This window comes from Nymphaea colorata, chromosome 4 (genome assembly GCF_008831285.2).
Source record: "Nymphaea colorata isolate Beijing-Zhang1983 chromosome 4, ASM883128v2, whole genome shotgun sequence".
Lineage (NCBI taxonomy): Eukaryota > Viridiplantae > Streptophyta > Magnoliopsida > Nymphaeales > Nymphaeaceae > Nymphaea > Nymphaea colorata.
Window position 1 is genome coordinate 24,037,302 of NC_045141.1, and position 25,448 is coordinate 24,062,749.

Sequence of the window (25,448 nt, forward strand, 5' to 3'; positions counted from 1 at the left end):
GTTAATCCATTGGGCTTTTAAACTAATCTGAAGTAGCAACTTTGGCTTAAGACTGACCATCCTACATCATTTCTTCATGACTTTGTTTCCTTGACTCTTGCTTCCATGATGCCAGGTTCAGGACTTGCTACTTGAATATGGCCTTGACAATGTTGCTGAAGTTTTTATCGAGGGTCTGTCACGTGTAAAAAGGTGTACAAATGAAGGAAGAGCGTTAATGGCTTTGGATCTTCAGGTCTTTGGCAGGACTCTTTTGTCAAGTTCTAGAAGATTGTACTTAATTTTCTGGAAGCTGGTGTCTAGCTTTTAAAGCTAATGTATTTGATCTGTTTCCTCCAGGTACTAATCAATGGGTTGCAACACTTTACTTCGTTGAATGTAAAGCCCAAGTTGCTGATTGTGGAGACATTTATCAAGGTAACGCTCAAAATTGTACAATTTCAGTTTGACAATATCTATGCATTTCTAATTTGTTGAATGCTTGAGACAAGCTTTCTTTTTTATTCATTTTTGGTTCTCATATACAGTAGAGATGGCCCAGGAAAAGCAATGATATGAGGTTGAACAGTTGAACGGTGTTAGATATTTTACTTTAATGTGCTTGTCCAATCTGCTGTATGAGGGTTCATCAGCTTGCTCTAGTTATATCTACTAAACATGTTACTTTGCAGCAAGCTTTCTTGATCCAGTACAGTTTTGACATGGGGTAGACCAGAATGGGCTTTTCTAGCCTGCTGATCTGGAATTTCGCAGTTTCAGTAGGTGGCTCTATCAGCTGCTGGGCTGTTTAAAACTTGGAAAGCATTTATGTCCTAAGGTTATCAAGAAAGTCTATATAGATACTGTGAGTCTCTTTTTAAGAATATCTTATTCTGAGACTAATAATTTCGTATTTGCTGTTCCAATTATGACCAAGATTCCCATCGACATTCTGAAGCCAATTCAATCTTATATAAGTCATTTGTCGAATTCTACGTAGGTGATTATGTTTGACAATGACAACTTGGATTCTGATTTAACCTGCTTCTTTGCTCGTGTGAGCGTTTTCTTTAGCGAGTTAACCAAATAATGCCAATGCACTCTCGCTACAAAACCAAGTAGGGAGTAAAACACTTGTTTTAGGTGAACCGACCTCTTTTTTATTTCCCTTAAATGTTTCACGTGAAATTATTGTCCTTTATCTATTGCTTAGTCTTTCTGTTGCTGTAAGGATCTTCTTGGTTACTTTGGAATCAGCTCTTCCAGAAACTACATCTAATTTCTTATTAGGTAAAAATTTAAAACACTGAAATATATTCCACTGTTTATGTGGCATGGTCATAGTTATGGAATGACCATGCCTTTCATAATCATTATGCACTAATTAATAAGAATACTACTTCAGAGAATCCATATAAATGCATTGCATATGCACTAAACACCCACATTCTGCAGTCATTTGTCCACATGCTTAAACTTCTTCAAAAATTGACAGCTGTTCGGTCTCTTTCTCTTTGTATCCCTTTCTATTATGTTCTAGATATGACCGACTTCTAATATGTCATGTAATGCTGAGAGACCTCTTAGCTGCTCTGTGCGAATGAAAATCTGTCAGCTACCGGTAAAGCCTGTGCACCCAAAATGGTTAAATATGATTTATGAAGACGGTCTTTTTCTGGACAAGGGTCTCAAATTACTAGCTCCCTTTTCATGCATGAATGCTTATCTTCACGTTCACAGAAAAAATCTTTTGGTCTTTACTTCTTTTCAACATTATTAGATTTACATGCTTAAATATGATGCTGGATTCCTATTAGGTAGCTGTTAGAGTTGGGCTTCAATACTTATATGTGTGGTCTTGATGTATATTTTACATTGTGACAGGCCTACTATCTTCCTGAGACTGAGTATGTACATTGGGCACGTTCTCATCCGGTATAGCCCCCTTTCTTTGTTCTTGACAAGAATGGTTTTGTATTTTTTGTGCAAAAATAAGTGCCTTTTTTGCCTCGCAGGAGTACACTAAAAGCCAAATTACAGGTCTGGTCAATCTAGTCGCCACAATGAACAACTGGAAACGAAAAACGAGATTGGAAGTGCTAGAGAAGATAGAAACTGGAAACTTGTAGTTGTACATATTGAAAATGCCTTCTACACGTATCTAGCCAGCTCATTCTTTGCATGTGTATAGTGGTTGCTATAGTGAAACTGTATATTATTGTCCCATATGTTACTGTTGTATCATTTACATCCATTATGAGAGAAAATTTTGAAATTTTTCTAGGTACTTTGGCCTTTTTATAAACGGTACTAGTGAGTCCTATTCTCTACGTCCAATATGAAGTGATCCTACTGTCTTCACCCCGTGCTTTGGAGATTTTAAGGGGACGTTTATATGGCAGGGAACGTCCGAGATAGATGTTGTATCGAGTGTAGACCCATTATTCAAGCATGGTGGACAAAGGATATGACAGAATAGGTGGAAGAGGGTTTCTGACATTCCTCCATGCTCTCGAATTTGCTCTAAAGTTCGCAAGTGTAAAAGGGACGTTGCGAATAAGCTTGGTATTGTCTTGTTCGTGGTCGTCCTATGAGTATTTGGGACCTTGATCTTTTCCTACGACAAAAAGTACTTGCATCCGAAGGCAATGGGGGCGAGGTACTAGCCTTGAGGTCTTGCACAGGAATTAAGTCTTACGCCGGTGTGGTTTCGTGTGAGAAAAAGGATAAATAAAAAGAAGGCAATCAAAATTCCTTTTCAAATACAGTGCGATGAGTGCCAACAGAGGTGACCTTGTGAGTCTGAAACACTGCCATAATCTATGGTCTTCGTTGTGGGTAGTGGCTTCTCGTCTTCGGGTGACAGATCTCCATACCAAAGACTCAGGTTTGTCGATCGAAATGCTACCACTTTTAAAAATCTACCAGTATTCTTCAATGTAGAAAGAGAAACTAGGCTTGGATCGGATTTCTTTTGGGTCTAAGTAGAGAGCCGTGATAAGTGGATAACCTATCAACTTGTTCTCTGCATGGCCTCTTTTCTTTAGACATTTTCTCCATCATTTTAGTACCAAAACTATTATTGGGGGGTGGGATTTTCTCCAACTCCTCAATGCAACAAAGGAAGACCTCCCAAAGAACTCACACACTACAATTGTGTTATCCTGAATCGACACAGTTTACCACGTTCTGTTTCATCTTTCGAACATCTTTTTTCTCCAGTTCGTCGACTTCACGCCTCCCATCTGACCAAAGTGTCCTTTCACGTCCTTGATTTTCTTCTTCTATACGATTCGAGTTAGTAGTTAATGTCTCGTGGCGCACTTGTACGCAGTATCCGAGAAAGATGCCTATTCAACGCCACCAGTCATGCAGAGACTGATACCTCCCAGTTTGTTCGGTTGGTAGCTTTGTTTAGTATTTTCAGGACACTGAGAACGCAAGTGCGCCCGCAGATTTATACGTAAGACTTCAACTGTAAACCACGGAACGAGTGGAACGGCACAAAAGAGCGTGCGCGTTTTGCGTGTTCTTCAGTCAAACAACGCCTCAGGTTCAAAGGAGGACTTGCTGGCCGGTGACAGAATTATTGCTAGCGGAAATACATGTGAATTTTCTACACCAGTTTTACATAAAGTGTTTATTTTCTTCTTGATACCTGATATCTTTTCATTTATTTCCTTATTACCAGCCCCTTAAAAGTTCCAATGTAAAGTGTTAGTGTCCCTTATTCAAATATTTCTGGTTTCACCACCGACTCTCATTCTAGAGATCTGCCACCTCAAAATTGTTGTAGTGCCATGGCGCCCGATCCACCCCTCAACCAAGCAATTTCTGTTCGAGGGCGCTAACAGGTTAAGCATGATATGTGAACCCCATGTGTAAATAAGGTTGCTATTTGCTAAAACTGATGTTTCGTGACAAAAGCAGGAGGTCCAGTACAAAATGTGGCAAGGATCCATAGGCCTGTTACTTTATTGATATGCTTTATGTTATGCCACCCTCAAGCCTGATTTAGATTCTGGTTGAGATCTGCAACCTATCAATGGGAAATGCAAAAAAGACTATCAATCTTATCTGGTTTGGACTTGGTCCGGTTCACATATATAATCCCCGTAGTGTTTGACGGTGATTTTGTTATAATTAGACCAAAGTCGAGCAGTATTATGGCAGCAGGTGAGGCGAGAAATTGCATGGATTAAATATCTTAGTAGATCGTCAGAATCAGTCATTGTTTTTACCAAGGGGAAATGCATTCGTGAATGTTCATGGAAGCAGTGATAGAATCTTGCAAGTCCTACCTCTGACTTACAAGAGGTACGGCAAGCTCTGTTTTATAGAATGCTTCCACGGCCTTGAGAATTAAATTATTACTGTCCGTCCAATTATAGTTATAACATGTCTAATTGCACCCACCCCTTTGGGTCTAGGCGACGACCACTTTTTCAGAATAAGAAAATTCAAAATTAGTATTATCAATGCATACCACTGAAGCAAGTTAAAACGGTTCTCCATTTCATACTTTTTCTATTTCAGTTTAAAATATTCTTTTTTCACATCGATCAACGACAACCAGTACAAACCAGGTCGACGCTGACTGAATGTAATTTAAATATTAATAAAGAAAAGAATTTATTCGATTATCAAGTTAGGTCTAGGTAGACATCAACCACATTATGATAGAATGACGCAATCCTGATTCCTTTGGCACCAAACCGAACCCTTCATCTTCTTTAACAAGATCTTAAGGAGAATCCTCTAGCTAGAATAACTCGTTGGTAACGAAATATGCCTTTGAAGAGCATAGCTCCTATATATCTATATGATCAGAATCTGTTTGAAAAGTGGCAGTGAGCTGCACAGTCGGACACGAAGAAATGGCAGAGATAAGATGCCAACGAACCTGTTTCGAGGCTGGCAGACTCGTGAAATGCAGGGACGAGTTCCCGTCTACCATTTCTCTTTTCTACTAGTTTTTTTTTTCAATGAAAAAATATTAAAATGAAGAATGAGGATTTGCCATCTTCATATACATAATATCTCAGTGGAAATTTCTTTGGAGGAACTCTTCTGTTGATCTAGATCCCTAAAGCTAGCCTTAGATGTTTGAGTGCGGTTAACTTTATATATATATATATATATATATATATATATATATATATATATATGCCTAATTTTTGTGTTAAAACCTTGTCAGGCTTGCTATAAACGTGGCTGTTCATGTTTCCAAGGCATTAATGTAAATGACATGATTGGCTTCCTCTTCTGATTTCCATTGCTATTGTTTCCTAAATGGAACACAAAAAATATATATAAGAAAAAGGAAAAACAAACGATTGTTTTCTTATTATTCTCATTTTTAGCAATCTCATCATCCTTACAAAGACCACAAGTAAACATCACACAATGCCCCTTATCAAGGGGAATATTACAAGATACCATTTCCAATGCCATCTTAGCTTGAGTGAAACTTTTCCACCAAATATATGATTCCAATGATTGGACTCCCAGTCATGCCCCAAAACATCACTCCTAACAAGTGACAATTGGATTAAAACAGAAAAAAAAAGAAAAAAAAAATATTTTTTAAAGAACCATGACCTTACAAGGGCAGTCCATGGCATCTTTCACATTGCTTCATTATTTTCTCTCAATTTATTCAATACCAGATTAACTCAAAAGTAAAAGGCACCCAAAATTACCCAGTGTCTATATACACATGGCCCGGACTCCCGTTGCAGCAGTTGTCCTCGACGCAGAATCGGGGCCCATAAATCTCATATATTTTTGTTCTGGGAGGCGCCTTTTGCTCCTTGAGACTGTGTTTTCAATGTCTGGACCAGCACTCTGGGGTGAGGGACCGGTCCCTGGTGTAGTCCTTGCAGTAGTCATAGACCATGTAGTACCTCTGAGCCCAGTGCATGGTTAGCCTCTGCCTGTAGGTCAGCCCAAAGGCGCCGACCGGCGAACCCGCGACATGCCGGCAAGTCATAGGGGCGTAGGCCGAGCATCCCCTCATGATGAACCTAGAGAACCATGCCACAAAGGGTTGGTACCTGTAGTCTGCCTTGTATCTTCCATTCTCAGTGGCCCAGGAGGACGCATCCCAAATCGAGCCATACACCCACATCGGTCTCAGAGGGAAGGTAGCACGGGACTTTCTTGGATATATTCTAATCGGGATATTATCCACGAAGAATCTGCATAATTCATGACATGACCACAAGTTTCTTGTCAGCTAATCAAAATCAGATTTCTATGAAAAAGCTTCTTCCTTTCTCCTCTCTCTCTCTTATATATGCACACACACACTTTTGTTTCACACTTTCGTGTCCTTTGTTGTGTACCAGCTAAAATAATGTATTGTAACAAAATTAATGTTACTGGTATGGACACATCTTACAATATTAATGATAAGAGTGCTAACAATTTATAGACTTAAAATATTAAGGCAGGTGGGTTTGCCTTGATGTCAACTAAGAGAAGGGGTGGAGCTAGGAAATCACATGAAGAGGATAGAGAGTTCAAGAAAACCAAACAATTATGTCCTCATTAATTGGCACAGATGTCTTTGGTGGGCCATTTGCCTTTGGATTTCATGCTGAATCCGGAGTTAAACAACGGCGACTCTATTTTTTTCAGGTTTGCCGGAAAAGGAGAAAGCGAAGGCCTCGTCTAGCTTTCCCCTTCTATGATAAAGTCGGAGACAGAACGACTGGTACCGGATTATGTAGGAAATCTTCAATTTTTAAACCTGAAAGTCACCACTCTTGTTGGCATTCAAGTCGGAGTTGTCATTCCCAGCCGAGAATGCTTTGCTCGCAGGTCTCGTGATTTGTAGTCTCCAAGTAAAACACAACTTGGGATCAACAGTCTTACCACCTCCCACCTTTGATTGCTCGTCTTCGAGGTCTCACCAGCATCAAACGTGCCTTTAAACCTCTGCTATTTCCACTTGAAAATTCTCCAAGTGGAAGTCGTTTGAAAGCGCACAAACAACACATACCAATTAATGGCTACGAGTAGGAACGGTACTCATAGACTGCAAAAATGACGGGTGGCACAAAAGGACACTGAACATGGGGACGCTTTCATCAAAGTTGTAAAAGGAATGCAATGAGTTTTACACTCATATAAAGGTGATCTAGCAAGTTAAACCAGCAGAATACTTGAGAGAGTACACTGCGCATCATCACACGTTAGATTTACTTAATGCAGAGTATGTACTGCCAACCCTGATGTATTGTGATTGAGTGACAGGACGAGATGAAATGGGTGGTGCCCTGAGACCCTTTGATTCTTCTTCTGAGAAAAAGATTTAGCTTCAAATGGGTTGCAGACTTGCAGATAACATTAGGAAAAAGACATCAGCTAAGGATAGCAACTTACTATTGGAATCAAAGTCTAATACTTGGACCGTCTCTGTTCTTGAAAAAGAAAAAGCAGAACTACAAATTTTCCGACGGTAATGACAAAATGCCAGATTGGTGATCCAGAAAAGACTGTCTCACAGACGCGCAAAGACCTAGGAAAGTAAGGTTAGCCAAACAGTAGTCTTTTAACAGTAGCGGGAGCAATAATTGAAGGAACTATGCAGAGATATGTGGTCTGGGTTTGTTGAAACACTCACATGATCTCTCTTGGATTCCAAAGAATGGCGTAGTGGTGGAAGTCGGCAGTGGGGTCAAACCACAGATGGAATTTCATCTCCCTCCCTATGATCTTCCTGTCTCCACTGCCGTTGATGTATACGTTGGTCTGCAGCGTGTAGGGCTTTCCCGGCGTTGTGCCTAAGAACTCGATGTCCACCTCGTCGTGCATCCCCGGATGAGCTTCATTATTAGACAGCTGAAAAATTTTCGCCCCCCAAAAGGAAAAACAGACGATCTTAGCTCAAATTTCATGCATCATGATTGCGATCGTGTTGCCGGGAAAATCTTCGTTATGTTAGATTTTCTTAACAACTTAAAGCTTGATCATTTTTTTTAGAAAGGCATAAAAAAATCAAGAGAAGGTTTAAGCATACCATGCACAGAAGAACATAGTGCCGGATACTGTGAAAATCTCATGTATTTTGTGGTTACAGTGTTTTAAGAATATGGCACACACCTATATGCTTATATGTATAATGGTCATGAACTCAATTATGTCTTACATAAAATGCCGTTATGACCCCTGCAGTGTAGCCAGTTTGGAGTTTGATCGATGCTCCAAAATAACCCGATCGAAAGGGCTTTCTAGACTTGAATCCACTTCCTGATATTCTCAAGAAGAAACAACAGAAACCGATTACAAGGAAGCTCTCACATGCTCACGCACAGATACGATTAATACAGAGACACATACACACAAACCTGTTGCTCTGTCGAGCCAAATTGTAACAGAGGATTGATCAGGAGAAACGGATTGATGTTGGGGACCCCAGAGATTGGTGAAATACCGATAAAACACGGCTGAAGGAAACATGGAAGTCGGGTAATAGCCTGGTGAAGGGGGCCTCAGCCCGCTGCTGATGCTGATCAATGTTATCTCCAATATGATCACAAGAAAGAGAGACAGAGACAGCGATGCCATCAAGGGAGAAAGAGAGAGACGGGAAAAAGAAAGGAGATATAAAGCTGGAGATCTAGAGAGAAAATGCACTAGTTTTTGCTACTTCTGGGAGGAAGAGAAAGGGGAGAGCCGCTGCCTAGTTATTGAATCCTTCCCTTCCCCTCCTCGTTGCTGTTGGGGCCTAGAGATACGGCATTTCAGTGGGTGGTACACTCAATAAATACTCTCCCTCTCCCTCTCTCTCTCTCTCCTCTATTCCAGGACGTACGACAGGGACAAAACCTGACCATCTTTCCATGTTCATATTGTCTTGGATTCCTGTGTGGTTAAACTTCGAAGCTGAAGCCGCGTCAGTTTCACCTGAGGCTTAATGACACAAACACACGGGACCAAGCCAATAATTCTGCGTCAACTTGGTCCGGAACGGGCTCTCAGCTATCTGGACAAGCCAAGCAAGTGAACGAGAACTTCCTGGGGGAGCCTATCTCCTGGATAAGATGGCTCATACAGAAAGTGAGGGCACCAAGTTTGATGGTGGTCCACTGTGTCGCAAGCACTGGACTGCACGCCCTGGAGTTATTTGTCCAGAACCACTCGATCAGGGAAACATAGCTTTCTGCTCATTTTGGGAAGATGGTCTTTTCTTTCTCTGCATTCTGTCGACGGTACATCGATCCGGATGTCTGTGCTTGCAAAAGTAGGTTTGGAAGAATTGGGTAGTCTTAATTATACGTGCTTGTTAATTGCCAATCAAGGATGTGATGCATTGTCTTTTAACAACTTCCCATTGATCTGCTGGCGAAGTCAATCCTCAATGGTATCAACCTTTCGGCAAGGGTCGACGATCACTTTGGTTGCCGACACCGACAGAGATTACCTGGAAAAAAAAATAAAAGCCTACCATGAGATTTCCTTTAAGTTCTCTATGTGAATTCGTAGCGTACAATTTCTCGCTTCACTCCCTTTGATACGACATTGGTCAATTAAAGAGACTGTAGTGTACACAGGTTAAACTTTTGTCATAGAGTGAGAATCGCTGTTGAGCGAGAGAGAGCGGGCTAGGGACTGGATGGTAGCGTGAGAAGGGGGAACATTCTGAGGTGTATAATTTGAAGCAAAAACCAAAAAATACAGGAAAAGGGACAATGCCCTTTCATCTTTTTTTTATGTGGCAGGGAGAAGTCCTTTTCTTTCGAGTGAGCGAGCCCACTTGAACAAAACTCTCTAAATTTGCTCGCCTTTTGGGGCCATGATGTGCCTTTCCCTTCCTGACCAGCCAAACCTTTAATATATACAATGTAGATAGTTTTTCAGCCCTTCTCAAATTAAATTTTATATATGGGTGTCGTCCCCGACTCGAAGATCTGGCTCCTGGCCCGCACCAAGCAGCTTAGATATGGTCGATCGTCCTAGTTTGAGGCCACAAACCTAGCCTATATACCTTACAACCTTTGCACATATATGTAATATGTCCTATAGTACAGGTACTTGCATTGAAAGACTCACTGAAAGCTGAAACTTTCACTCGACCCTTTACTTTTGATACCTTGAAGTGTTGTCTTTTTTTTGTGCTTCAACTTACACATTAGTTCATGAAGTTAATGCTTATGACACTCGAAATGAAACTGACTACCTATTAACCATTGTGTCAACTACTTTAGGGACAACATCCATTAATATTAATATTAAGAGGGATCTAGGGTTGACGGGCAGTGGCCATGAGGTAGGGCTGTATATAACGCGAGTCCAGTCAAGAGCTAGATACAAATCAATTCGTGTACAGATCACTATAATGAAAAATGAAGTGGGTACTTGGCATCAGGAGCTTGGATGGCCAGCATTTCTTGGTGGGACTGTCACAAGATTCAGATCCAGGCACTAAGTGTGCTCGATAAGACACGTTGGTCTGACCTTTGCCAAGGCTTTAAGGGTCGGCAACGATACATTTCAAAACTTTTAGGCCTCAATACAAATATGCATGCGCGCGTGCAAGCACACGCCGTACTTTCCTCTCTTATAACTTTATACATTTTTAATTTCCACTTTTTCTCTAGATATTGGGTTTTGCGTCTACTTCTCTTTTTCTTTTTTGGCATTCTTGAAGAAAACCAGAGAAAACTACACAATTCGATTTGCCATGAGATGTTGAGTGACTGTACGGATGCACATCACCGACTCGAGATCCATGTAGCTTTGTCTCTTTTTTCTTGGATCTTAAATCCAAGGACATGAGATCTCTTCACTATATATATCTGGCATGAGGTCCCACAGTAGATCCAATCTTGATCTTGGTGTCTATGGATCTGCCACCACAGGCCGCGTTAAGACGCAGGAACCCACCCTTGAAAAGAATCAAGACCCAATGTTGAAGTCCTGTCTGACACTGGGCCAGTAGCCCTTAAATTTTGGGGACTATAGTCAGCAAGAATATGGTGTTGACTGAGAGTGTGGGGGCACAAGCCCTAAGCAAAGCTTGTAACAAGATGGAGATGGAGAGACATCCATGGGTAAATGACCTTGCTACCATGGTAGCTAGAAGAAATGAAGGGCAGTGAGTTGATCTCAATTGAATGCTAAGTGATCTGTCCATGGCTACCGTATCATGTCCAGCATTAATGGCGAGTCCTCACCTCACCTCACCTGCCTTTGTATATTTTTCCCATACAAAAGTACCCAAGCAAAACACTCTGTGCATGGTGAATTTGAGTGCCAACAAAGTTGGTACCTGATTCTTCCTTACCATGCCAGACCCAAATGTACTGGATTTTACTTGTTTTCAAAATTACAACCAGATCAAGATGAGTTTGGCAGAATATACCTTTTACCATACCTCCTCATGCCAGCAAGTTAGAACTCATCATAATACAAGATCCAAATTCAAAACTGCATTAGATCGTGGCGCCAAATCGGATCCACAATCCAATAACCTGAAATTCAACGTGCTCATCTTGTTCATTCTAGATTTATGTGGTACCAAGCTTGGGCCTAGCCGAGTCCGGGCCTAGCCGAGCCAGAAGGTGCCCTCAACACAGTAGCAAAGCCACATATGAGCAGTACTAGTGCCTTAGCTTAGATTTCTGGCTCTGCTACTGCTGGTGAAGAGGTACATATTCATTTCAAAGAACAAGGATTATATTGATTAAATCAAATGAAATGACCAAAACTATTGCCAGATCTACGGAGTGAAGTGCTGCCAATTTAACATCCGCGCGGTACGTAAATGTACAGGTGCAGTCAAAGAGGGCAAGGTTAAAGGCAACTTCGTTCAGGCGTATTTTCTTAAGTAGTTTGTACATTTAATAATATTTTCTTCTTTTCCATTGAATTTAAATCATATTACAGCTAGTCGGCGCGAAGCATGTCCCTGTGGTTAGTTCTGGTCATGTTTCACTTCTCCATTGCATTTGGACACCCTGCAACAAGGGGCCGAGGCAGGGGTGTTTGCCTCCCCTCAAATTTTAAAAATTCAAAAAATTTTAGTTTCACTCACATAAAGATTTTGAAATATTTCTATTTCAGTTCATGTTAAAATTTTGAAACTATAGTTTGTCTCCTGCAATATGAAAAATTCTTGGTTTCGCCCCTTGCTTGTGTATGGAGAGATTGTTGCAAGCAGGGATAAAACCAAGAATTTTTAGTTGTAGGATAGTTTCAAAATTTTAACATGAACTGAAATAGGAATATATATATATATAAGAACTTCAGTTTGAGGAACTTTTATTGGTTAAGTGTACCATGTTTATCTAAGTCAACTCCTTGGAACTCTGCTTTAACATGTGATAATTTCTTAGAAAGCCTAACAGGTTCTAAGGATAACAGGTGTCTCTATGCACTACTTTGAGTTTTATATACCCACTTGTTAAAAGGTTGAATTTAGGACCTTCGAATTTAAATAATTTAAGAGTTCAATGTCTAGCTAGGCAACATTGATTTGCTGCTCAGTCTGATGGAACAGACTGGTAAAAAAAAAAAAAAAAAAGAGAAAAAGGAAAAAGGCGAGGAGGTAAGTTGCACGGAGATTTACCTCGCCTCCTATCAGATTGGTGCTCCAAAAAAGTGAGATATTGAAAAGGCAAAAAAAGGGTACGAGGCCAGATAGAGAAGAACTACAAGGACCATATCCAGCCTCATTTGGTTCCTTGGTGCCTAGGGAAAGTTGGCTTGAATGATTCATTTTTATTTAATTATATATATTTTCCTCACTGCCAAACAAGGCTGTATCAGCTGACGCGCTTTGACATGGTTTCGTTCTTATTTTAGCTTGACAATAAAAACATGCTTATTTTAGTGAAGAAAAAGTTAAAAAAGAAAAGAAAAAAGAATAATCCATATAGCTGGGCCGAGTTGGCTGGTCCATGCTCATCTACCGATACAGCCAGTATGGCAGCCGAAGCCCTGAGATAAGTATGTCAGTCTATTGTTTCGATGAAAGAGATACTATAAGAGGTTGATGCTTTTTCCTTTCTCCTTCGCTCGGGGGTTACTTTGAGACTTGGTGAAAATGAAACCCATGTAAACTAAACTATGGTGCATGAGCCGAAGCACGATGAGAGTTACTTTGAGATTTTGGGTGGAAGCCAGACACATGTAAACTAAGTATTGCGCATAAATCTAAGCATGATGAGAGTTACTTTGAGACTTGGATGGAAAGCGAGACACATGTAAACGAGAGTATCTTGCATAAGTCTACTGATCGATAGGTTAGTTGGTTTCAGGTTTGATTTTTGTGAGTGCCAATTTTGTGTGCAAATGGATGCAAACGGCAGAAGAAGGGTGTGATTGTTATTGATCACGGCCGGTGAAAGAAACCGGCCGGTGTGAGCCGATATGGGCCATTAATATTTACCACTTACCAGTGGTGAGATGAGCTGGGCAGTGGACAGGCTCTTGCCAGATCATCCAACAAAAACGATCGCTTGGTTTCCAGTCATTGAACTCCACTGTTCCTCATGTATCATGAAGATGCAGTCCTGCAGCTTTTCTCAGTCGTTGTGCTCAGAATAATTTTTTATTTTTAATATTTAGATAAATTTTTGTGTTGAATACGGTACGTACGCGGCATGCTGAGCACAAGTGCCAAATGGATTCTGGAAGGGCAGAAGGTGCCTCTGTCCTTTTTAAAGAAAACTGTGATTTTCTTTTCTTTCTTCTTTTCACTGCAGAGATGAAAAGTTGGGGAAAAAAGCAACTCATAGATCGGGAAGCTAGAGGTCTTCCTTGATGTCTGCCTTTCTCATTAATAAATTCTGATGATAATCCACGAATATAAAATTATTTCTTTCTGTATCTCAATCTTGATACGTCTCTGCAAAAGACGAAAAGCAAGGTTGCTCGGTAGCTTGATGGATGAGTTCATAATTACGTACCATCCACCACAAATAGTGACACCACATTCGAGGTCCTATCAGATTAGATTAATTGATCTGAGAAACTTTTCAACTTTTTTAATGCACAATACTGTGGCAAAGTTTGCACGGAAGGACGTCGGCGTCGTATTTTATTTGGAAACATTAAAATCTTGAACGCGCAAATGAAGCGAAAATCGTGTTAGATGCTTTGATTTTGGCGGCAGATCTAGTTTTCCGGGAAGTAGTTTTGACGCTAAAATCAGATTCCTGACGTGGGGTCACAGTCATCAAAATAGACTCCAAAGATCAACAAAATCGTTCAATATTCTTATATGTTTTCTCTGAAAGAATGATGGTGCACATCCCCATTGGCATTATGTCCTGTGGCGTTTACAGAACCGCATTTTTCAGATAAAATTGCAGAAAGATTTCGATCATTGGATACCCATCAATCATGAAGTGTTAAGTGGACTAAGTCCGCTTCATAATCCATTACCTAAGGCAAAAATTTTCTGATCTTGCATAATTGCATCTCAAATGATACATCAAGGTGCTGGCCGGTCGCTACCAACAGTACATATCGCCAATAACATATGGCCTTTCAAGGCATAACTCAGATTCTTTGAATCTTTAACAATGAAAAGAAAAAAAATCGAAATGAATAGCAACTGTTCAATGAAACCTCTTAGCTCCTGGCATGTTTTGAGAAGCTATAGGGATTGTTTGGATAGCAACCTAAAACCAGGTTTTGTCAAAACACCACTTCAAGAATGTTTGGATTTCATGAAAACTTGGTTTTGTCAAAAACCCAGTTTTGGTAAAACCTGGTTTTCATAAAAGGCCAGAAAAACCTGCCTCAACTCAGGTTTTTCAAGCGAAACTGATTTTTGCCACTCAACCAAGTTTTTTACTTGTCATCCAAGCATCAAAATCAAGTTTACAAAACTGGCTTTTTAACTAGGCTTTCATAAAACCATCTTTTGGAGGGTGTCATCCATGCTCCTATTTTACTCGACGGAAACTACCATCCCAGGCTGAAAAACTTTGTCGCTCGCTCGAATCGTAAAACTCCCAATCCATCTTCCATCCTCGTGATCCTGGCATGTGTTCGTTTTTACACAGGACTGATTGAATTAGAAACTATGATTGAATTAGAAACTAGGCACCTACCAGCCGCCGCTTAACCGATCAAGTGCATGAAACCCATTGAAGCAAAAAACTGATCAAGTGCATTAAACCCATTGAAGCAAAAAATACGTAGTTCTTATTACAAAATTTCGATCAGGTCACAACCCATTTCACATTCTCGTGGCCCCTGTTCACAAAGAAGCGCTATACTTACAAGTTGTGACCGGATCTTAGTTTTCTTGAAAGTTTAGAAGTCTCTAAAAACTAGATTAGGAAAAAGTGTGACATAACAAAGGCGACGGGTTCCTATATTTTAACGTGGAACTCAAAGGCATGGCAACCTGAATGCTGATCATGCATCTTGTGGACATTAATATATGATAAAAAGGAAAGGATTGAAAAAGAAAACATTGGGGGAACTCTGCTGCAGTACCGTACTCCCTCAGATATATCGCAATTAATTTCAGCAAAGTAGTGATGGCTGCCCCGAAATGACTTGCGGCGGTGTGTCGGCACAGGGAATCCGTGACGCTTAGGGGTGGCCCAATGTGGGTCTGCTTGCCGACAACCCAAATGGCTTGGTAGGACGCCGGGAAGGAAAAAGTATACGCCACGAACAAAAAAAATGAAACCCAGACCTTTCAATTTTTTGTTAAAATATTATTTTAAATAAAATATAAACATCTTAATATATTTATCAAAGCTATTTTGATATAAATCATGTTTTGAATCAAGTTGTTTTATGAAAAATGTTGATTTTTCTATTATCAAAATGTTCATGAGAGCTATTCATTTTTGTTCTTTATAAAAACACTATGAAAACCCAAAAATAATTAACTTAATATGTATATTATGCATTACCTATCCTTAACATCATGTTAGTAAAGTTAGATTTTCAAAAAAAAAAAAAACACTTTAAATATCATATTTAAAGGGTTTGGTTTTTATCCCTGCTCTATTGGTCTGATTTCTACCAAGCATTATATGTATATTCTCTCTCTATCTTCGTTTTTTTTTATTCGGCGTTGCATTAATATGGTCCAAGAATAGAAAGTTGAGTGACATATATCCAACTTTTGGCACGAGATATTAATATTAGCTCTAAAATTCTAAACTATGGCAGTCATCTGCCACCGTGCTAGGTCAATAATGGCCTACTTTGACACCGATGGGAGAGGTCTTCCTTTCCATTTTGAAGGAAAAGAACCTGTGATCAACCAATTGAGTTCGTCCATTGATCTGCCTGGTATAAGTAACTCTCTCTCTCTCTCACATGCATTCACAAACACACACAAAGGCGAAGTACGTCGTTGAATCTTACATATCGAGTGGCTCCTTATCAGTGCACAAATGCCCTACACTCCATAATGCAATTAAAGTTGGTTTTGGAGTATATGTACGAAAGGAGAAGCGCCACTGTTTTCTACTATAAAGAGTTCCAAGAAAGCGAAACTTTATAGTGTCTACCAAATAAAACTGCAGATGCAACCGAAAATGTCTGCAACTCAGTCTCTTGTTCAAGTGATCTATCTTATTCCTGTCGCTGCCCTTCTGGTGTATGTATTGATCTGGAGAGTCATTAAACTGAGGATGGTCCTCACTCACGACCTGCAGCCTTTTTTTCAAAGAAGGCGGCGAATTTGATCGCTATATATATTTACATGAGAAATGCATGGCGAAAATCAACACCACTCGCGTGTCTACTTGATCTGGTTCAAATTTGAAGGATGAGAATAGTATACATGCTTACTTGTGAGGTGAAGCACCATTAATTCTTGCTTAATAAAGAACTCCAACCCTCAAATAGTTATATCTCTCATTAGATTCAAGAACACCCAGGCCAAATTAAGGTTCGACGAATTAATTATAATGGAGCAAATGGACAGAAACTTGCGATTGATTACAATACTTTGAATTAATCATCAGTTCATGACCACAATATCTTGTTGGTCTTGCTTAGGACTGATTAGGAAGCATTCAGACCATTATGTCCACACATTATTCAGAAGAAAGTGAAAGTGGTTGAGGCGTGGAGCCTCATTTTTGTTTCCGATCTTTATCTGTCCAAGTTTGTCTCCTCAACCGATGGAATTTTGAAGCTCCCATTAGCTTAAACTTTCGGCATTTTATGGAGATATAGAGAAACCAGACAGCGGATGGATAATGAGTCCATTCAAGCTGTCTGACATCATTGGTCTTCCATTAGAAGACAAGAAAGTAAGCTAAACATTGTTCTAATGAAATTCGAAGTGGCAAAGAACTGAAAAAAGAGAACTGTAATTTAGCTCTTGCAGATCCCCACTATCGAAACTAATATGATCAGCATACATCCGATTAGTGTATAAGAAAACATCTTATATGTTAATCATCTAAAAGGAGCCAACAAAAATCTCCAACCGATATCCATCCGTTCAAGTGCATGAGATTAGGCTATTAGATGTAACAGTTGGAGAGATTTATGGAGTGAATCGTATGTCACGAACCTTTCATAGTTGCGTTAGGTTTCATGTTTGTGGCAAAGTTCCTCTTGTCAACTCTTTTCAATGATTGCTCAAAGGAAAAGGTGGAGGAATTGAATGGTCTGAAGGTTTTAGACAATCATCTTATTTGACAAGTTGGGGGCCGCTTTCCACACCCAACATAATTTTCATATTAATTCCATGGCCTATCCTGCCGACAGTTTTGCTTTATGCCAAAGGACAAAAACCCTAGTTTGGATGGACACTCCCTCCTCTACCTAATGAAGATGACCCACTGATCATTTTTTCTCGATACAAAATTAATTGTAGGTTCCTTTGAACGCTATACATCATATCAGACTCATATAATTAATCAGGACTTCTTTTTCATTGATCGTATTGGAGGTTATATATGTTCATATTTTGCTCTTTTTTAGGGCTTCTTCTTGTTCTTCTTTAGCACCTATGGTAGACGTCCGAGGTAGTTGGTCAGGGTTGCAGTTGTAGATCACTGGGTGTTACCTTGTCTTTCTCGATTTTGACCCTTCTTGGGGATCTAAATTTGATACTTAAGCAAAGGGAGAAGGAAAATCTTGGAGCTATCATTTGCTTGTGACAAATTGATTTTCATTTTACAGCCTGCTTTTTTTTTCGGTTGTTTAAAAAGGGGCACTATATGTTCTTTATAGTTAAATGTGTCAATATATCTGATTTGAACAACATATCTGATCGAACAATTTCGAAGAAATCAGTTATGGTAAAAAAAAATTAATATACGATTAAAAAATCAGATCAGATTCAGATTTAAGAAATGACATCAGATTGGATTCGGATTCAGATATACATAAATATCTTATTTGATTCGAATTTAATTTTAAATAAATATCCTATATCCAATGCTCTTACATTTCGAAATTAGCTAGAATGTCATGGTTAAAAATTTGAATTCATGTAAATATTGGATTCAGATTGGATTCAAATTGTGAAATTGGATTTCAGATTCGGATTTGGATATGACTTTTCTTCATTCATATTTGAATGAATCCCCAGTATATGAATTTCTAAGCATATACAATTAAGAGTATATCTTATTCGAATCCGATCTGTTGACAACTTTAATTTTTTGTTATTTTTCAAAATAAGGTGCGTATTATTTTGTATAATTTGTTCAATGTGGGCTTCAAGTAAACTTAGTTTAACCTGAAAAAAAAAAGTATAAAGCTTTATCTGCAACTTTTTTCTTCTGAAAGAGCCAGCTATATCATGTAATACTCGAGCTACAACCTACCGGCATCACTCCCATGAATTTCTAATATGCCACATAAACGGTAAAATTATGATTTAATAACCGAGGATATTAATATTTAAAAAAATTGCAGCTAGGTCAACAGAAGCTTCATTACTTGAGAGTTGCTATGAAATATGACCCTTAAATCCTAAGAAATATTCTCTTTTTAAAATTCAAGTGATTAGGTAGTCCCAAAATGAAAATTTCCTTTTATTATTACAACATTTGACAACAAAAATCTAATCCTATAATGATAATGAAACCTTGAAAATATGTACATTTTCATTGGTATTAATCATATAGCTTTTTAATTAATATTCTGAATTTAGATTTTCTTGTTTTAACACTTTCCGAGCTCTCAACTAGATTGTTTGAGGTTTAATTTATATGCTTTATCTGCGCTTTTTGCATGACTGATTATGGGGCAGTATAGACCAGAACGAGAAAAAACTGACGACGGCACCATCCTTGTCAAGCTTTGCCAAAATTAACTATATAAAATGAACCCCGGCCCAACCTTTTGTGATGATGCATTACTTCTGGCTATTCTTGTCATTACTATTCCATGTATCTGCCCTGAAGACGGAGACAAATTCATGAAACACTTCAAAATTTTTCATAAATTTACTCCAATCTTTAGGCAGATACATAAAACACTATCATATACTATTTCTGCTGCATGTATTCTCACAATCTGCGACATCACAACCTCTGGAGTCTGTGCCGCATATACAACGACCATGTAAAAGGATGACCAAGACAATTAGAGTGCGACGGATGATCAATCTAAAGATTTCTTGTCACTGAAATGTGCTAATTATTGGAAGCAGATAACAGAATTTGAAAAAATTGGGCTTGATCAAATTGGGAAATCAAAAAAGCCAAAATCTCATTCTCATATCTCAACTGTTCATATTAAATTCGTATGTAAACCAAGTGGTTGACCTACATAGTAGGAAAGAGGTTTCATGCATATCAGATTCATGAAATTAGGCAACAAATTTAAACTCCTTCATGAACCAATCACAAAATGTTCCCTCTTTTATTAAAAGACAGCTCCAAGAATTATGTGGATGATCATGTACTTAATTTTTCGGTAACCTACAGTTAAATCGCGATCTTCACTTGGTAAGAACGATGGCATTCTATCAACCAGTAGATCGCCCTTGCTCTTGTAAAGTCCTACTAAATCACGGGAAACAGACATATTCTTGCCCTCTTTCAACTTAAAATTCAGATCTATTCTTGCCAAGAAAGATTTTTTTTTTTGGCTAATTACAAGGTATATCGTGAAACATTTGTAAAAAATCATATTTGTTTGTAAAAATTTGGATATGAAAAAAAAAGTTGACGACCAATTAAGAAATTGGTTTGTGTTCGCCTTTAAGAAATGACATCCCCCGTCCAATTAGCAATCGACTGGATTTCATTTTAAATAAATATTCTGGATCCAATGTCCACACTGTTCTATAGTAATCCGGTTCAGGTCCAGTTTAAAAGTTGGGTTCAGATTTGAATGTGAATATAAAAATACAGATCCAGATCAGAATCGGATTGTCATGAATTTGGATTCAGATATGCATTTACTTTTCTTCGTTTATATTTGACTGAAAAATTTGTAAACATAAAAACGGATATGGTTGACAGTACATCCATCTCAAATTCAACACATTGACATCCCTATTAATGGGTGACATACAGTAGCACAAGAAGAGCCATTTAGTGTATACGGCTAACTGAATATCATTTTATGAACCAACTGGAGGCAATTAGCTTACTACAGTAGGAGACCTATGCGTGGGCTGGTGTGGGCTAATGCCCACCCCAACCACCACCAGCCCTTGAAAATTTTTATTAGGTCCATCCAGATGTGGGGAAGTAGAGAAGAGTGCAAAAAAGGAAAGAAATCGAGCCGACTGTTCATTTGTTTTCAGGTGGATGGTACTAGTTGGATAATCTGGGTGATTTTTGAATCAACACACACACACACACACACATATATATATATATATATATACTTTTTTTGGACTTGCTGAAGGGAACGATAGGGCTGTAGCCTTTTTTTTTTCTCAAGTTCGAGCTGATGACATAATGCTCCTAGCACTAGATACTGACAACATATATAGGTTCACAATGTTTGATCTCAATGGCTCCACCAAGATCCAAAGGCTTGTTAATAAATATAGTTGGTAGGCTTGGTATGGTGTAGAATGAAGCAATCATTCCTTGGTACGCTATCTCCATCACCTCTGCATAATGCAGCCACTTGCCAGTAGTAGACGTATATATATAACAAAAGCCTAGCCAGCACGTCCACCTTCTTCCTTTAAAAGACAGGGAGATAAGCCAATGCATGCAGCACGCTCTGTGCTTCCTTGTCAATGCAACAGTTGATCTCTGCCACAAGATCAAATTTAAAAAAAGAAAGAAAGGAAAGATCGAATAAAAAGCGTTGAAGAAATGGGAACTTACAGCGAAGATGAGAGAACGTTTCGGAGTATCAGAACGCCTTTTTTCGCTTTCAGACCACCACTCTCTGCTCTCCCCTTCATTTCACATTCATAACTTCAGAAATCATCCGATGAAAAAATGAGGCATATCAATCTCGTAATTATTCAAGTAGAAGGGAAAAATAACATTGGGTGGTTCTTATCAATGTAACAGTAAATTAATAGATCGAGTTCTGATCTTTTTTTTTTTTTCTTTTTGGCCTAATGGTACTACTCCTGTTCCTGTATAGATGGATACGTTCATTCTTTAGTCAATTGCCATCCGCATGACAGAGTATTTGGTTAACCCTGGGAAGATCTTGACTGGAATTAGCATATTCAGTTCTATATACAAGTGGTTTTCTGTTGTAGGCAAGGAGCAGTTGGCTTTTCTGCTCTTATTTCTAAAGCTGATGGCTTCTGTCTTTTATGGCCTTTCTCAGTGAGTGTCATTTCTCTCAAAACCATTTTTCTGTGGTGAGGAAAAATGTGAGATGGATGATCCAGAACCGATGCCTCTGAACCTGCTCGCAGACCGGCAGAATTTTGATCCGATGAAGCAGCAGCCATACTCACACTAAAGAGAGAGGTTGTCCTGATTGGTACCCTTTGGCGGCCAATTTAGTTTAGTTTTCTTGGATTTTTTTTTTTTATAGTTTTGTTGCCAAAGTTATCTTTTTTTTTTATTCATACTTTAAATCATTCTAAGATACTCCCGAGAAGTGGCAGGCGGTAAGGTGATTCACTTTTTATAGGTACTTGTGTTCGTACCATAAAGTGGCCACTGTCACGTCTTAATGCGATCTTCTTTCCTTTCCAATAGTATGGAAAGATCACAAAAGAAATTGACCCTTAATTAAGAGCTCTTTGTTCTCCAATAAACAATAATATTGAGTTTGCTTCCTGCGTTAAATATATATTGCGTAGGAAAACAGAAAAACTAATAGTTATATCATGAAAATTGAAAAAAAAAAGGGGGAGCAAGCAACCCCATGAGGGTTTTTGAGGGTAAACACATGGACTACATAACCGTAGTAGGGGGACGTTTGATGGCAACCGAAAATATGAGGGAGGACTTTTTCCATGTAGGACAGGGAAAAGATTTCTTGGTAAATTTTTCCCGGAAAAAAACTGTTTCTTCGTACACCTAAAGCGGGTGAAATTTTTCTATGACGACTAAGATGCTTTCAACCAGTGTTCGTTTTCAGGAGGTACGGGCTGTGAAATTCCACTCGATCTTTGCACCCTGAATCCTCTTTTCTAGTTAACCAACGCGACGTGAAACGAGGGTAGACTTTAGCATCCCCGTGAAAAGCAAACACGCTCAGGTTGAAGGAATGCATTTCCAGAGACGCTCCCCTCACCCTTGGTAAAGAATGTTTTCACAACCAAGGAAACATGCACGAGACTTTCTCTTCTCCTCCAACTCATCACGAAGATTATTCCTACCATGTGACTGCATATGCTACTCGCACATCTGCATCCTTAGAAGGCAACGTGTTTGTTTTATGAATATGTTTCAAATCTTTGTGACAAATTCATGAAATACTGTTTCTGAAAGCATATAGTTTTTGTTAAATCACATTTGAATAGATTTGAGTTCGGGATGTTGATCATAAGTAATTTCAGATGAGCAGGAAGAGTCCACCATTGACCTGAGAGCCGAAGCCTCCACCCTTGACCCCCATCCCCCATAGTGAAAAATAATTCAAGTTCAGATCGGAAAAACCGATTTGATCCGCATTTGTTCAACGTGGCGAAGTTGGTTAAATTTTTCCCTTCACCGGAATACCAGTTGCCGTGTGGGCACAGTCCTGTATGCTAGAAGTGACAAAACCCTTAAACTAGATCCCACCTGGGTTCAAGCCCTACCCTTACGCTTATTTGAAACAGGATGTGGGTCGGCCTCGTCTGCAACCAACCAAGACTATGAGATCCGGCAAATGGTAGGCCTGTTCTGCCTGTTCAGCGAGAAACACCCTAGACCTTCTTCTTGACAGGAGGCTTAGTGCAGATCGAGATCACATAGTACATGCTGAATCAAAAAATCCAAATCTGAAAAGCAACACATTAGCGTTCGATCTAGACTAGAATAAGAAGCAATCCAACCATGTGGAGTTGAATCGAAGTTGGAACAATATGGCATGTATATATATATATATATATATATATGCATGCAACAGTTTCATTTGGTCAAGATGACTCAAGATGTTGATCCAAAATCTGGAAAAGAAAGACGGTGAATGTTGAATCTGAAACTGACCCTCATTAATCGTCAATTTAATGACCCAAATCTGAGAGTAAAATGGAAATAATCAAGTTTGATCGTGTGACCAATTTGATACCCTATAAGCAGATAGTGTTTGATCCACCAAGTTGAGTTCAGGACTAGAAATGTAGGACCGTTTCTTACCTCATTAGCATTTAACTGATCAGGGCAAGAATGTTTTTTTCCTGGGACTTGTTTGTCCACAAGATTTTCAGAAGCCAATGTAATAATGCAGATATAATTAAGGACAACGCTTAATCGAATTCCCAAAAATCCTGGGACACCAGGAACAGGACGTGTTCTTTCTTGCATTCCAATGGGGCTTTGCGCTGTAGTGAATCAATGTAGTGTGCTGATAATTTGTATGGGTGACTTGAATGCAGTTTCTAACAGCAATGAGAAAACTGGGAGGGCCCCTGCTATCCAAGCATGCATTGCTCTATCTAATTTTGTTTCTCAATCGGCATTATGTGAAATATCCTGCCCTGACATGAAATTCACTTAGACCAACAACCATGTGGGACAAGAGAATGTTATGTCAAAAATTGATAGGTGCTATGTCTCTCAGGAATGGTTGGATGACCCTAAACTTACCCTGCACCTGGAACTGCAGCCGAGGACCATCTCAGACCACAATTCCATTTTGCATTATATATCCAAACGTAGGTACAACACTTGGGGTACCCTCTCCTTTTTGCCACTTTCAGTATTGACAGGACATGACAAGATATAGCGATCTAGTCCGTTCTGCATAGGCAGTGGACACTAGGGGCTGCGCCATGATCAAGCTCATACATAAATTGGAAGCCACCAGGAACAAACTGAAGGTTTGGTGCAAGGGTGAAGCCAATACTCTCCCTAATCAAATTATGGCGATGAAGACCAATATCAAGTTTATTCAAACCCAAAGTGAGTATAGCATGTCTGAGATGACTGAAGAAGAATGCATACTTAAGCATGAACTATCAAGACTCCTATGGCTAGAAGAACGACTTTGGCGTCAAAAGTCTAGAATTAAATGATTGAGGGACGGTGACATGAACACTAAATTCTTTCATGGGATTGCCAATGGCAGAAGGCATCGTAACAAGATTGAGACTATCTCTCATGAGGGTCGACTTGCGACGGACGGTCTGGACATCTTTACAGCTTGTACCGAGTTTTTCGCCAACCTGTTAGGGACCACACATGGCTTAGGACGCTTACCTCAACCTATCGCGCCAGGTCCTACTGTGACGTCTGAGGAAAATGATGAGCTCCTTAAACCTATTAATGATACTGAAATCAAGTGGGCGATTATGGAGGCTGATTGGGACTCTGCGCCTGGACCAGGTGGGTTCAAGAATAGTTTTTTCCAATCCAATTGGAGCGTTGTGCAGGAGGCGGTGGGAGGGGCTATATGTGGGTTTTTTAATACCAACAGACGGGTGAAATCAGTTAATAAGACTCACATTGTTCTTCTGCCCAAGGAGCAAGGTGTGACGCATGTGGAGAAGTTTCGGCCCATCTCCCTTCGCACCAGCATTCTGAAATTTATCACCAGGATTATGGTCACACTTATGCGGCCTATATTGAACAGGATCATCACCAAGAATCAAAATGCCTTCCTCCCAGGGAGGTGCATTCAGGATAGTTTTCTCCTCAGCCAAGAAATTGTTCACATTTTTCAAAACAGCAAGAAGAAAACAGCTTGTGTGAAAATTGATTTGAGTAAGGCCTATGACAGAGTGAATTGGGAGTTCCTGCAAGCCACCTTGTGCTACCTAGGATTTCATGACTTGTGGGTAAAGAAAGTTATGACGATTGTTACCACAGTTAAATCGGCTTTGCTTATCAATGGCAAAAAGGTACATGGTTTGAAAACAAAAGAGGACTCAGGCAGGGAGACCCGCTCTCCCCCTATTTATTTATCTCTATGATGGAAATGCTCACGCG

General features: G+C 39.4%; 2 protein-coding genes across 5 annotated transcripts in view; one reads left to right on the top strand and one right to left on the bottom strand.

The window, feature by feature from the left end:
• Positions 1-2,266, top strand: part of LOC116252643 (uncharacterized) — a 29,417-nt gene extending 27,151 nt beyond the window's left edge. For 3 of the 4 annotated variants that reach the window (XM_031627051.2, XM_031627052.2, XM_031627053.1), the window contains 4 exons: positions 116-235; positions 340-417; positions 1,864-1,914; positions 1,995-2,266. In XM_031627051.2, coding sequence (XP_031482911.1) covers positions 116-235; positions 340-417; positions 1,864-1,914; positions 1,995-2,108 — 363 coding nt within the window. In that variant the 3' untranslated portion in view covers positions 2,109-2,266. Of the gene's footprint in view, positions 1-115; positions 236-339; positions 418-1,863; positions 1,915-1,994 lie in introns of those variants that run through there. The other variant, XR_007573020.1, reaches the window with a different exon arrangement.
• Positions 2,267-5,292: 3,026 nt separating this feature from the next.
• On the bottom strand, positions 5,293-8,730 carry LOC116253590 (probable xyloglucan endotransglucosylase/hydrolase protein 32). Its single transcript, XM_031628493.2, has 4 exons — positions 8,334-8,730; positions 8,135-8,235; positions 7,610-7,827; positions 5,293-6,179 (listed from the first exon to the last, which is right to left on the bottom strand). The coding sequence occupies exons 1-4, from the start codon at positions 8,551-8,553 to the stop codon at positions 5,807-5,809; spliced, it is 912 nt and encodes a 303-aa protein (XP_031484353.1). The 5' UTR covers positions 8,554-8,730; the 3' UTR covers positions 5,293-5,806.
• Between the last annotated feature and the right edge of the window lie 16,718 nt (positions 8,731-25,448).